General features: G+C 46.4%; 1 protein-coding gene across 1 annotated transcript; it reads left to right on the top strand.

Annotated features, from left to right (window-relative positions):
- Window positions 1–2,269: 2,269 nt before the first annotated feature.
- On the top strand, window positions 2,270–13,149 carry rundc3ab (RUN domain containing 3Ab; the record flags this gene model as incomplete). Its single annotated transcript, XM_084566814.1, has 11 exons — window positions 2,270–2,379; window positions 5,470–5,585; window positions 8,806–8,933; window positions 9,024–9,109; window positions 9,197–9,286; window positions 9,376–9,456; window positions 9,968–10,136; window positions 10,266–10,423; window positions 11,013–11,132; window positions 11,504–11,604; window positions 13,007–13,149. 11 exons carry the CDS (start codon window positions 2,270–2,272, stop codon window positions 13,147–13,149), a joined length of 1,302 nt encoding a protein of 433 aa, XP_084422940.1.
- Between the last annotated feature and the right edge of the window lie 1,992 nt (window positions 13,150–15,141).

Below are 15,141 nucleotides of genomic sequence, written 5' to 3' on the forward strand. Positions count from 1 at the left end.
TTGGTTTTAGCTGCATTGATCTGAAGGTGGTTCTGTCTGCACCATGAAACCAAGCTGTTCACCAGATTCTTGTCCTCCTGCTCCTCCTGTCCATCCCACATATTGCAGAATCATCTAAGAACTTGTACATATGACATGTCTCTGTGTTGTAGTTAAAGGTTGAGGTGTACAGGGTGAATAAGACGGGGGAGAAGCTTGAGCAGAGGTGTCAAATTCATTTTACTTTAGCATCAACGGGAAGGGAGGAGGAGAGAAGAGGGAGCAGAGGAGAGTGAAGAGGATGCTGATAGGAAATTACAGGAGGAGGAAATGATAAAGCATGACGCCACTGGAGATGATATCACCTTCATTTTACTGTAAACCTTGTTTCAGAAGCTGCTGTTGAACAAGAGATGAAGAACAAGTTGAATCTCTACAGGTCCAGCTCTTTCTTTAATGTTTCCTAGAAATCTTTGAGCTCTACTGACTCCGTTCCTCCTCTGTAGGACTGTACATACAGACTCGTTTTAGTTGTTGCTGCAGCCGGATCAGTGACACATCAGCCTGTAAATGACTAATTACTGCAAAAGCACATTATGCGGATTTTTCCATTTAATGAATTATCTTTTTACAAAACCTTTTACCAACATTAAGTGCACTGCTGCCATCTACTGTTTAGTTCTGGACCTCAGTGTCACGTTATGTCCACAACTCTGACTGAAACAATGCAACTGAGTGGAAAAAAAGTCTTCTATGATATTTTTGCTCTTTGGAAATTCATCCTGCCAGTCAGATTGGAACCTGGACACCTAAACTCCTAAATTAAGACTCTATTAACCCCCATGGGGCAAAACAGTACAATAATCTTAACCACACAAAGTGTATTAACCTCCTGACTACCAGTAGTTCATATTCATCCTCTGAGGAGAACATTTGTAACCCTGAATATGTCCCACTCACTGCCTACTACTGAATTAACTCCTTTTTGTCATGGTCCTGGGTTTCCTCTGCATCCGGTGCCTTGTCTCTTGTTCTCTCTCTCCCTCTGTCACTCTCATTAGACTCACCTGGGCAGGAAACTGGCAGGAGCACCTGACTGAGCTGCAATCCGCTCTCTTTAAAAGGCCGGCCGTGGCGTCCCTCCAGTGCCAGATAGTTCTGCATGTTTCGGTTTGTGCCAGCACTTCAGTTTCCCCTCGTGCTTTTGTGGTTTTCTCCAAACGCAGAACTCATCTCCTGTGTTTCTTCTCTTTATTAAGTGCCTCGTTGAGAGAGCCAGTTTCCTGCCCTTGCAGCTGTTTTGTGGTTTTCTGTTTGCATTTTTGTTTATTTGCTCTTGGATTTACTTCCCTGCTGAGTTAACACGTAGATCTTTAGCCTCTTGCTTTTGGGTCCGACCTCTAGCTGGACAGGCCGTAACACTTATGCCATCTACAGAGGACATTTAGGGCTTTTCAGTGATACCTAATGTGAAGAGGTGGGGCTTTGGTAAATGTCATCCATCAGTTATGATATCTTAAAAACTTCAGTATTCTAATTACTTTACAAAGATTGGGGAATTTAAAACAACAAGATTGTGATTGGATGATAAATGCGTGTTCAGCATCAGTCAAGAAGAATTTAACATGAATAGAATCATAAAATAAATCTTCAATTGTTTCTGTGTCAGTGTTAGAAAGCACACAGGACTCAGAAAGACCACTGCTTCTGGTTTTAAAGGCTCTTCTTTGACTTTACTGTTGACCAGATATGAGTTTTTTCCCCAATTAATGTTCTCAAAAGACCGAGAGGTTGCAGGACGTGTTAAATGTCTAAAATTAAATATTTTTATCTTTAACATTGATGCATTTTAACGAGACATCCACCTTAATGCAACACTGCTGCCTTGCATGGCATCTTGAACTGAAGCACCAAAAGAGTGAAAGTCAATGCGTCCTTAAAGGTGACTCGTCACGTTTCCAGTGACGTCACGGTGAGGTCACAAGAAGGAGGCGGGGGGAGCGAGAGAGAGAGAGAGAGAGAGAGAGAGAGAGAGAGATGCTATCCACCTCTCTGAGTACATGAGTGATAATAAAAACAGATCCACGCAGCATCTCATGCACCAGGCTGAACCCTGATTCATGCAGCCTGCAGCCTGTCACACGAACAGCTGACTGTCTCTCTGTCTGTCTCTGTCTCTGTCTGTCCGCGGTCCTGATGAGGCCGCGCACCAGTGGATGAGGAGCGCCGGTTTCGCCGACGGGACAAGGGAGGGGTCCTTTGGTAATTCGGGGGCCTGCCTCCTCCCCGGATGGAGCCCGGCTGTGCGCAGGCTGCAGCGATGGCCACGGGAGAGGTGTCGAGAAGAGCCTCGGCTCGGAACGTGGCCGTGGAGAGACAGAACCTCATCACCGTGTGCAGGTCAGTGTCTCCTGACTGCTTCAACAACAACAAACGGATCCTTCAGCTGTTTATCATCAGTGTTTTATATATTTGTATGAACTCTGCACTGACAGCGGGTCTGTGTTAACACTGAGCCTTTGCGTGCCTGGTTTTAATTCATATATATTTTATCAGACTGTTTTTATTTGCTTTGTGTGTGTGTGTGTGTGTGTGTGTGCTTGTGGGTTTGCGGTGTCATCTTTGTGTCAGCTGCAGTTTATTTCCTGGTGGCGCTGATGGCGTGGTTGCTATGACGACAACCTTCCTGGGGCAAGGACTAGCTGGCACCCCAGGGACCCGGGGGTGAGAGGGGTGGGAGGGGGCAGGGCAGGGAGGCAGTGTGAGGCCTGTGCATTGAGTCCCTGACTCTGTGGATTGAGCTTAAACACGTATAGAAAATAAATGATGCACGGAAACAAAGTCTGAAAGCTACTGAAGCTACTGAAGACTGTGATCAGATAACAGAGGATTCAGCTGATTTATGCTCTTTCTCTTCCTGAATTAACCAATTAGAAAAGCCTCTATTGTCATTGCATGCATGATACAGTGAAACTGCAAGATCCCCATCACAGCATTGAACAAACGTCCACTACGTGCACTAACAACCAATCCCATTCACAGACAGAGTAGGACCATCATAAATATTAAACATGTTGCAGAGAATTTTAAAATACCCAGGCGGGTTTTATCTTTTATTGAGTGACTGGATGGTTTTAAGGGAGAAACTGTTTAATAGTTGGGCGGATCAAGTTTTTTTGCGGACATGCATCACCTCCCAGAAGGCAGGAGGTCAAACAGGTTTTTGGCCCGGGGTGAGGGGCGTCCTTCATTCTGTGTTTCTGTCACCGTTTCTTAAAAGGTAAACACCCACGGTTACAGCTGAGAGTTTCAAATTTAAAAGTGCTGTATAAGAAGTGGACGTCATGACAACTCCAATTCATGAGGAAGTAGCTCCCCCTGGTGGCTAGAGGCTGCAGTACAGGTCATATAAGCCCCGCCCACCTCCATGTTAGCAGATGAGGCTAGGGTCAAACTAAAGTACACATCAAATCATTTTATGGTTTCTGTCATTTTAGGTTGTAAATATAACACTCATGTTCAAATTAGATATTTGACAACATAAAATACGGGATGTGACATCATAATGATTGAGCGTTACCTTGACAACCAACACCTGAAGCATAGTCCCTGATGACATCACTAATAAAAACCCAGTAGAAAGTAATGAAATCTATATTTTTGAGCTCATGTGCTACATACTGTGAGCTGCAGATATGTATAGCCTGTATAAAAACATGCAGCACCTCAGCACCATCAGTAGCATTCAATAGTCCTCCACAGCGTGTTGTTAGATGGGATAGTGTAGCAGCTAAAGGTCTAATAACTTTATCAAATAGCTGATGTGCAGCCTCCTTCTCTCTGTTACCACAGGATGTTTGGTGAAGTTGTTAACTGACTGCTGTCCAGAGGATTTGGACCGTTCCTCTGCTAGCATTAGCCTTAGCATGTCTTTTTTTACAGTAGTACTTTAGTTGTATTCCAGGACTGACATGTCACGGTAGTATGGGCTTCATCTTTAGTGAAGTATTTCCACACACTTGATGACCCACTGGACTCCTCACCTGTCTTCTAGGAGGCGTCCATGCTGTCACATGATCAGAGACCAGTCTGTCTCTCACACATCCAGGTAGAACAACAGAGCAGCTCTGCTTGAGCCGCTGACAGGTGTATGTAGGTCACGTCACAGCGCTGCCGCCTGTTCAGTGAAAACACCGGGGGATTGAGCTCATTTTGAGGACAGTCAGCTGATTATTGTCCAGTCAGAGCAGCTGAATGAGACATTGTTTCCCCAGGAACAATGGGGGAGTGAAATCACTCGCCTTGCTGCTTCGCGTGTTAAGACATTCATTGTCCTAAAAAGATGGACACATGTGATTTAGAAATGGACGGACACGCTGTGCAGAGGTGGCTACAACTGAAACCTGGTGAGAACATCACCCAAAGATGTCCATCTGTCCATCATGTCAAGGTTATATGTACAAGAAATGGAAGTTGCAAAACATTATGACCTAATATTGTGTAGGTTTGACTCATCAGAGAATGGACATGGACATTCTGAGGGTGTCCTGTGGTGTTTTTTTAGTTGTTCCTAAAGTGTCAGGCCGCTGGGGTGCCTGGCAGCAGCCATCCCCAGCAGGATGGCAGTGTCTGGTCTAGGTGGGTGCTACATGTCTAAGTAACATCCACACCAATGAATGCCAGGTCCAGAAGTTTCCCAGCAGAACATTGAACTGTCACAAGATGGTTTAAATCTTATTTACTTCTCCTGTCAACGCAGAATCAAAGAACAAACTAAATCACCTCATGCTACAGACAGAGTCAGTGTCAGTGTTGGTAACGTGAGGCAGTGAATGAGCTGCAGCCCTCACCTCACAGCATTATCTCATTGTCCCTGAGCAGACAGAGTTTGGCAGGTGCTCCAGCAGTGAAATAGACTCTCTGAATTATTTATTCTGCAGGAAAATACTTAGCAGTGGTCATTTCTATGGAAGGATGAGGACGCTTGAAATAAACTGAATCACGGCTAACACAGATTGAAATGCTGTTAATGTTAAATATTTAACCATCTAATGGAATAACTTCTCTGCAAACAGTCTCTTCTTCATACTGTGCCTATTTGTTGCTATAGAGTGGGGATGTGAATATTCTCAGGCAGCATTGCGTAACAGGAAGGCATCCTCTCTACCCAGAATCTATTACATCAGACCAGAGTCATAAAGTAGTAATTGAATTGTCTGAGGTTCCTGAAAGCTCCAGTGAGTAAATGGACTGAATCTAGGAAATGGAAGAAGCATTACACCCACAAAACACTCTCAGGAGGGAACGTACACATGAACAAACTGAAAACGTTCTCGTGTGAAGATGCTTCGTTTAGTTTGGTCTGTGACGTGTTCTGTCTACGGTAAAGTGAAGCAGAGGAGGCGGTGATCCATTAATCTTCCCTCTGACTAATCAGATGCCTCGGTGACTTTTTTTTCCACCTTTAAACGTTTTCTTTTCCGCTCTCAGGTTCTCAGTTAAGACCCTGTTGGAGAAATACACAGCCGAGCCCATCGACGACTCGTCTGAGGAGTTCATCAATTTCTCAGCCATCCTGGAACACATCCTCAGCCACAGATTCAAAGGTAGTGACGGGACGAATTTATCAAGATTAAGAAACGTCACTGCATAAAATATAAAGTACCAGTCAGTACCGTAGATACATCCTAGTACAGCCTCAGTATATTGTAAAATATCTTGTATACTGTATATATTTAACAGCATTCACTGTAATGTATATATATATATATATATATATATATATATCATTCATTCATATTATAAATGCGGTTGAGCGCTATCGACTAGATATAGTCGGCCTCACCTCGACACATAGCGTTGGGTCTGGAACCCAAGTCCTTGAGAGGGGTTGGACTCTCTTCTTTGCTGGAGTTGCTCCAGGTGAGAGGCGGAAGGCCGGGGTGGGCTTTTTGCTTGCCCCTGGACTATCCGCCTGTACGTTGGGGTTCTCCCGGGTGGACGAAAGGGTTGCTTCCCTCCGCCTTCGGGTCGGGGGACGGGTCCTGACTGTTGTCTGCGCATATGCGCCGAACAGCAGTTCAGAGTACCCGCCCTTTTTGGAGGCCCTAGGACGGACGCTGGATGGCGCCCCGACTGGGGACTCCATTGTCCTGCTGGGAGACTTCAACGCTCATGTGGGCAACGACAGCGTGACCTGGAGGGGCGTGATTGGGAGGAACGGCCTGCCTGATCTGAAACCGAGCGGTGTTCAGTTATTGGACTTCTGTGCGAGTCGCAGTCTGTCCATAACTAACACTATGTTCGAACATAAGGTTGTTCATCGGTGCTCTTGGCACCATGACGGCCTAGGTCGTAGGTCGATGATTGACTTTATAGTCGTATCATCTGACCTGCGACCGTATGTTCTGGACACTCGGGTAAAGAGAGGAGCAGAGCTGTCACCTGATCACCACCTGGTGGTGAGTTGGATCAGATGGCAGGGGAAGACGCCACACAGACCTGGTAGGCCCAAACGAGTAGTTAGGGTCTGCTGGGAACGCCTGGTGGAAGAACCTGTCAAGATGGTCTTCAACTCCCACCTCCGGCAGAGCTTCAACCGCGTCCCGGGGGTGGTGGGGGACATTGAGTCCGAATGGGCCATGTTCCGCTCCGCCATTGGGCAGAAGTCGTCGAGGTAGTGAAACAACTCCGCGGCGGCGGAGCTCCGGGAGCAGATGAGATCCGCCCTGGGTATCTCAAGGCTCTGGATGTTGTAGGGCTGTCCTGGCTGACACGTCTCTGCAACATTGCGTGGACATCGGGGGCAGTACCTCTGGAGTGGCAGACCGGGGTGGTGGTCCCCATCTTTAAAAAAGGGGACCAGAGGGTGTGTTCCAACTATAGGGGGATCACACTCCTCAGCCTCCCCGGCAAGGTCTATGCCAGGGTGCTGGAAAAGAGGGTTCGGTCGATGGTTGAACCTCAGATCGAGGAGGAACAATGCGGTTTTCGTCCCGGACGTGGAACCATGGACCAGCTCTTTACCCTCACTAGGGTGCTGGAGGGGAGATGGGAGTTTGCCCAACCAGTCCACATGTGTTTTGTGGATCTGGAGAAGGCTTACGACCGTGTCCCCAGAAGCATCCTTTGGGGGGTGCTCCGGGAGTATGGGGTGGATGGTCCCTTACTAAGGGCCATTCAGTCCCTGTACCAAAGGAGTTCGAGTTTGGTCCGTGTAGCCGGTAGTAAGTCGGACCTGTTCCCAGTGAGGGTTGGACTCCGCCAGGGCTGCCCTTTGTCACCGGTTCTATTCATAATTTTTATGGACAGAATTTCTTCATCGAACCACGACCTCCAGCTCTTGCTGGGGCGGTTCGCAGCCGAGTGTGAAGCGGCTGGGATGAGGATCAGCACCTCCAAGTCTGAGGCCATGGTCCTCAGTCGGAAAAGGGTGGATTGCCCACTCCGGGTCGGGGAGGAGGTCCTGCCTCAAGTGGAGGAGTTCAAGTATCTTGGGGTCTTGTTCACGAGTGAGGGTAAGAGGGAGAGGGAGATCGACAGGCGGATCGGAGCGGCATCTGCAGTGATGCGGATGCTTAACCGGTCTGTCGTGGTGAAGAGAGAGCTAAGCCGAAAGGCGAAGCTCTCAATTTACTGGTCAATCTACATTCCAATCCTCACCTATGGTCATGAACTTTGGGTAATGACCGAAAGAACAACATCGCGAATACAAGCGGCCGAAATGAGTTTCCTTCGTAGGGTGGCCGGGCTCAGCCTTAGAGATAGGGTAAGGAGCTCGGACATACGGGAGGAGCTCAGAGTAGAGCCGCTGCTCCTCCACTTCGAGAGGAGTCAGTTGAGGTGGCTAGGGCATCTGGTAAGGAAGCCTCCCGGACGCCTCCCGGGAGAGGTGTTTCGGGCATGTCCCACCGGTAGGAGACCTCGGGGCCGACCCAGGACACGATGGAGGGATTATATCTCTAGTCTGGCCTGGGAACGCCTGGGGGTTCCTCCGGAGGAGCTGGCTGAAGTGGCCGGGGAGATGGCTGTCTGGGCTTCCCTGCTGAAGCTGCTGCCCCCGCGACCCGGACCCGGATAAGCGGGAGAAGACGAGACGAGACGAGACGATATACATCCACAGAAATATATACACACACGCACACGTGTTATATATGTGTGTGTGAATGTGTGTGTTTGTATATGTGTATATATGTATGTATGAATATATAGACAGAAAAATATAGATACAGATCTAGATCTAGATCTAGCTATAGGTAAAGATAGCTATATACAGATATAGCTATAGATATCTTTATCTATAGCTATATCTAGATGTATATCTATATCTATAAAGCTATACACATCTATATCTACATCTATCTTATCTATGGATATAGATATATATATATCTATGGCTTTAGCTAGATCTAGATCTAGATCTATAGATATGTAGATCTAGATATCTATATCTATAGATATAGATATCTAGATCTACATATCTATAGCTATAGATATAGATATCTATAGATATATATATATAGATCTATCTACCTATGTATATATGTGTACATTATTGTGGATACGTATATATGTATGTATGTATGAATGTATTTATGTGCAAATGTGTACATTTACTGACTGTCCCTACTGCATTTACCAATTTTTATATAAGTATCACATTTTTTTACTATTACAGTTTACAGTATATACTATTATTATAATATACTTACTTACTTAATACAATATTCACATTATTGGGTTAATTTTACACTTTTTTGCTATTTGCACTTTAGATATAATATAATATAATATAATATAATATAATATAATATAATATCTCGTTAGGCTCTGGCAGCTGGTTCGATGGTCAGAGGAGTTACTGGGACTACATCCGTCTGGCCTGTGCTAAAGTTCCCAACAGCTGCATCAGCAGCATCGAGAGCATGGAGAACATCAGCACGTCACGAGCCAAGGTAAGACCTACATGTAATTAACTGATTACAGTGAGTGTCTCCTCAGTGGACAGGGTCTCGTTATAATCATGCCATGTCTTCCCTGTTCAGGGCCGAGCCTGGATGAGAGTAGCCCTGATGGAGAAGAGACTGTCTGAATACATCGCCACGGCGCTGAGGGACAGCAGGACAACCAGGTCTAAACCACGTCGCCTTCTACATCACCACCACCCCATCCTGACTGGAAATGCAACGAGCTGAGTGTTTGTGTCTTTGTGATTCAGGAGGTTCTACGGAGAGGGAGCTATCGTGTTGAGAGAGGAAGCCACGGTGCTAACGGGGATGCTCATAGGACTCGGAGCCATAGACTTCAGGTGAACAGTCCTGACCAGACGGATCAGATCAGATCAGATGGTGAAGGTCGTTATTGTCGTCTTATCTCTGTGTGGTTTCTGTTTGTTAGTTTCTGTCTGAAAGGAGAAGCTCTGGATGGGAAATCATCTGCAGTGATTGACTACACTCCATACTTGAAATTCACACAAAGGTAAAATAATCCTCCATCAGCCACAACATTATGACCGGAGAAGTGAATAACATCTTGTGACAGTTCAATGTTCTGCTGGGAAACTTCTGGACCTGGCATTCATTGGTGTGGATGTTACTTAGACATGTAGCACCCGCCTAGACCAGACACTGCCATCCTGCACCCCCACCATGGGGTGGGGGTGCCTGGCAGCAGCCATCCCCAGCGGGATGCAGCCTGACACAGACACACACACACACAAAAAACCCTTTAGGAACAACTAAAAAAAACATGTTGACCTGGCCTCCAAATTCACTAGATCCCAAACTGATCAAGTATCTGTGGGATGATCCACAGAGGCCCCTCCCCTCAAAGGCCCCCCACTAACAACATTTAGTCGCCAGACACCACAGGACACCCTCAGAAGGTCACCCTGAGTCACCACAAGGGAGAGCTGCACAATATTAGGAAGGTGGTCATAATGGTGCACTCTCAAATAAACCAACAGGACACTGACATCTGTTTGTTGCAGCTACGATTACATGAGCGACGATGAGGACGATCGACGGAGCGTCGACAGCAGCACGAGTGACGACAGCGTCCCCGACCACCCTTACGTCCCTCTGGTCACCGACGAGGAGAGCTGGAGCACAAAGTGCCGCAAGATGGAGCAGAGGTTCAAGATCGTCAACGCTCAGAAGGTGAGCCCAAGATTTTATCTGACGAGTAGCTCCACTCGTCTTTACAGAATGAACTAAGAATAGACAGATTTCAATCGATCCAAAGCGTCTGAAGGTTGGATGTGTCTCACTGTGGACATGCGTTGTCAGGGTTACCTGGAGGAGCTGGTGCGTTTGCGTGAGTCCCAGCTGAAGAACACGGAGGCCGAGAACAAGAGTCTAAAGGCCCGGCTGGAGGAGCTTCAGAGCCAGAGCCAACAGGAGAAGAAGGACCTGGAGTCCATAGTCCTGGAGCTTCAGGAGCAACTGTGAGTGGAACAGACTGGACGGTCGGTGGTGTCTGGGTTTCTAACTGATGATCACTGGTGGTTGTTTAGACTAGCCTCCGATCACGTGACCACAACAACGTGGACGCCTCCTAGAAGACATCAGTACAACTGCAATGCACCTAAAAAGGCTAATGCTAACGCTAGCAGAGGAACGGTCCAAACCCTCTGGACAGCAGTCAGTTAACAACTTCACCAAACGTCCTGTGGTAACAGAGAGAAGGAGGCTGAACATCAACTATTTGATAAAGTTATTAGACCTTTAGCTGCTACACTATCCCATCTAACAACACACTGCGGAGTACTATTAAATGCTACTGATGGTGCTGAGGTGCTGCCTGTTTTTATACAGACTATACATATCTGTAGCACACAGTATGTAGCACATAGAGAGCTGTCTGTTCTCAGCAGATGGATTCAGGTCAACGATATAGATTCTCTCTTACTCTCATGCTTCAGGGGGCGGTCGTCAATGGCAACTGTCAATCATCATGATGTCACATCCTGTTTCTGTAGCAGCAATCCCTAATGAGCACTGATGAGTCTCACCTCTTCTCCTTACCTGTGTCAGGACCAGTTTGATCCCGTTTGACTCCAACCACCTGGCCAAAAACCTCCTGACCCCCCTCGCCAACCAGTGGTCGGCGCTCGAGCCGTACAACGGCCAAGAGGACGTGAAGTTGTTCCGCAGGTCTGACCGACTAACTCAGCTTACATTCAGTTTCTAGCTTTTGTTAAGTCTACTACAATAAAACCTATATTACATCTACAAGTGTACAGTGTCGCTTAAAAAAAGGATTTGCAAACCTCAGAATTTTACATTTCTGTATTAAAATGACCTGAAAGTAGAAAAAGAGAACCCAGTCAAATGGATGAAATAGAAATATTATACATTTGCATTTGTTTATCCCAGAAAATGAGCCAATATATAAGTGAAGCCTTGTTTCCAGTAACTGCTGATCAGTCGTCTACAGCAGCTTGCAGCTAATTTGGCCTTTTTGAAAGCTTGTAATCCTATAGAGGTTCACCTCACTGATATGTAATATTATCTCTCATCTGCAGGAGGAGCTTCCCCAGCACAGAGCTGCTGTCGGTGGAGATCAGCCTGGATTCAGACTCCCAGAGGACTGAGGGGAAACAGAACGGAGGAGCCTGGTGCACAGGTGACACTTTATACTGGGGGGGCTGCTTTTAGTTCAGGGGGGACACATTCAGCCCAGTTTGATCTCAAGGGGCCCGGACCAGTAACATAACAGAATAACCTGTAATAAAGACAACTCTTTACATTTAATAAACTATCCTTTCATTGAGCAGTAAGTTTAACTTCAGCTCAGTGCTGCCATCTAGTGTTTGGTTCTAGTTTATCAGGTTTGTTTTCAACTCTTAGTGGACAAATTAGAAACAGGATACTCTTCCTCATTCTCCCTATACTCCTACTCCTCCTTCTTCTTCCTCCTCCTCATTTTTGTCTTCATACTTCTCCTTTTGAATTTCTCCTCCTTCTCCTCATTCCACATTTTCTTCTCCTCCTCTTCCTCATTCTACCTCCTCGTACTCCTTCTCTTCTTTATCCCTCTGCTTCTTCTTCCTTCTTTCTCATTTTCGTCTTCTTCCTTCGCCTTCTCCTTTTTCATCTCCTCCTCTTCCTCCTCATTTTCATCTGCCTCCTTCTTCTCCTTCTCTTCCTTCCCCATCTACTTCACCGTCTCCTCATCCTCTGCTTTCTTCTACTTGTCCTCTTCCTCCTCCTCTCCTCCTCCTCCATCTCATCCTTTGCCATCTTCTCCTCCTCCTCCTTTTCCTCATTCTCCCTCTACTCCTACTCCTCCTCCTTCTTCTTCCCCTCCTCATTCCACATTTTCTTCCCCTCCTCTTCCTCATTCACCTCCCTCCTGGTATTCCTTCTCTTCCTCCTCCCTCTTCTTCTTCTTCCCTCTTCCTCATTTTCATCTCCCCCCTCCTTCTTCTCCTCCTTCTCCATCCACTTCACCATCACCTCATCCTCCGCTTTCTTCTTCTTTTTGTCTTCCTACTCCTCCTCTCCCTCCTCCATCTCCTCCTCCTCCTTCCACTCCTCATTCCACATTTTCTTCTCCTCCTCATACTCCTCATTCTCTTCCTCATCCCTCTTCTTCTTCTCCCCTCCTTCTTCTTCTTCTTCTCCTCCTTCCCTATCTACTTCACCATCTCCTCATCCACTCCTTTCTTCTTCTTGTCCTCTCCCTCCTCCATCTCATCCGTTGCCATCTTCTCCTCCTCCTCCTCTTCCTCACCCCTCCCCCACTCCTACTTCTCCTTCCTCTTTACACCTTCCTCCTCCTTCTCCTCATTCCACATTTTCTTCTCCTCCTCTTCCTCATTCTCCTCCCTCCTCGTACTCCGTCTCTTCTGTCTTTCTCATTTTCATCTTCCTCCCCCTCTTCCTCCTTCTCCATCTACCTCTCCCTCCATTCATCACTCAGGGCCAAACTGGACCCTCTGTTGGGACGGTTTTCTGGCTAATAAATAAATGAATGAACACTTCATAACTGACCCTTCCTTTTAACATCTGTCCCACGGCTCCAGGTAAGGACTACACCCCCTCCATGATGGGCCTGTGCGGGTCCTTGGCCTCCCTCCCCAGCTGCAAGTCTCTGGCTAGCCTCAAGTCCAGCGAGTGCCTGGTCAACATCAGCTCAGAGACCAGTCCTGCCCTCTCACCCAGCTAGGGGGCGCCAAAGAAACACTGCCGACCACTTCACAGACCCACAGACCACCCCCCCTCCCTCCCTCAGAGACAATTCTACAAGAAAAAACTAAAAAAATGTGCTTCTATTGTGGCCCTTTACTCAACTTTTGTGAAAGAGCGGGACCCCCCCTCCCTCTCTGGGTCTGTCCGACAAAGAAGCAGGAATAGCTGCAGTACTGCCTCGTGGTCTTCTTCTTCTTCACCGTCGTTTCATTGTCTCCACGTGATTAAATCAAACAGTTTTCACGTCACGACCATAGACTGTATATAAATATGGACACCACGTCTCCTCTTCCTCTCATTGGTCAAACTGACTCTATTTTCCCAGGGATACGGGCGGCGCCATCTTGTGAGTTTGGAGCCAGAGTCCGACCAGTACGGTCTGAGGGCGGAGCCAAGTGGAGCCCCGCCCACACTTCCTCCAGACTCATTCATGTTTTAGTTTAATTAATACTACGCTCTGCTCTACCTCCACCTGTTCCAAGGAGATGTTGGATTATACACTGGACTTGTTTTTAAAAATTGTTTTTTATTACTCTTTGCCAATAGCGGTTGGCATGGCAACTGGTGGTCGCCATTTTGTCACATCCCAAATAAAACGCATATAAAAATTGCAAAAACATTCATCGACATTATATTAACGACCTAAAATGACAGAAACCATCCTTGAAAAAAATTATTTGATGTGTATTTCAGTGTTTTAGTTTGGCGCAAGTCCCGCCTACTAACATGGAGGAGGTGGAGCTTATGACCTATACTGCAGCCAGCCACCAGGGGGAGCTCTAGTTGCTTTGGCTTCACTTTAGAGGAGCTGCTCCACCGTCCATCTTTATTTACAGTCTATGGTCATGACGCTTTTTTTTGTGCAGTTATGTGTCCGAGCTGTATCATCCAAAACTCACTGTAGGGGTTTGTTCTGTACCTGTGTCTCCGTCGTCCACTCGTCCGTGTCCCCGTGTCTCATTCTGCCTGAGGAGGCGAGACGAGCTGTTATAACCATTTAGACAACACTTGTTTTATGTTATATTACACTATTATAAGCAGACAGCGAGGCCAGACGGTTTAACAGAAGCAACTTTACGATGTTAGGCCTTGTTCAATCATACAGTAGGTTAGATACAGAGTTTAGGAGAATGTGATATGAGTTAAGAGCTGTCAGGATCCAGAGGTTTGAGGAGTCACTACAGTGTGGACTTATACAACAAGAACATCATAATAATCGTGACTATGCAGAATGAATGTTTACCATTGTCCCTTTTTCTACAAACCGGAGCTTGATGAACAGTCTGAGCGGGAAGAGGAATAGTGAATGTGCAGTAAGCGTGTCTTTTATATTAATTTCATGAAATACTTACTTCTATCAGTTCTCTGTGTGTACGTTGCAATTCTAATGCAGTGTTGTTGAGAGTTAGGAAACATTGTGTTATTTAAAAAAAACAAAAAAAAACGCAATAAAACTGCCTTTTTCTTTTTTAAACATGACATGCTGGTGCGTGGTGAATCTTTAATCTTTAATGCTGAGGCTGCAAGTGCAACCGGGTGGACTTCTGCATCCCGGGTCGGTGACAGGTGGGTGTCCCACCTCGGCTTCACCCTCAATCCATCTTTTTTTTAACCGGTCAGGAGGAGTCAGACTCTGGTCAACCCGGTGCCACCCACGTTGAGCTTCAAATCAGCTCTTTAGAAATGTCCTGAGGGTTCATCCATCTTTATAGACACTCAGTGCCTCTAAATTGTCCTCCAGCTGGGATATTTGTTAGTGTTTCTTCAACAGAATGGGAAAGATTCATTCATTCATTCATTTATTTGCTGTAACTGCTTGTCCTCTGGAGGGCCATTCACACTTACATTAACCCAACATGTATGACACATAGTTAGAACCCTCTAGCAGCAGTTAGCTGTGATGCTAACTGCTGCTAGAGGTTGCTAACACCCACTGAGAACAAAACGTTTAGGGACATTTACGTCCTTT

Source organism: Chelon labrosus (genome assembly GCF_963514085.1).
Source record: "Chelon labrosus genome assembly, chromosome: 19".
In the NCBI taxonomy this organism is placed as follows: Eukaryota; Metazoa; Chordata; class Actinopteri; order Mugiliformes; family Mugilidae; genus Chelon; species Chelon labrosus.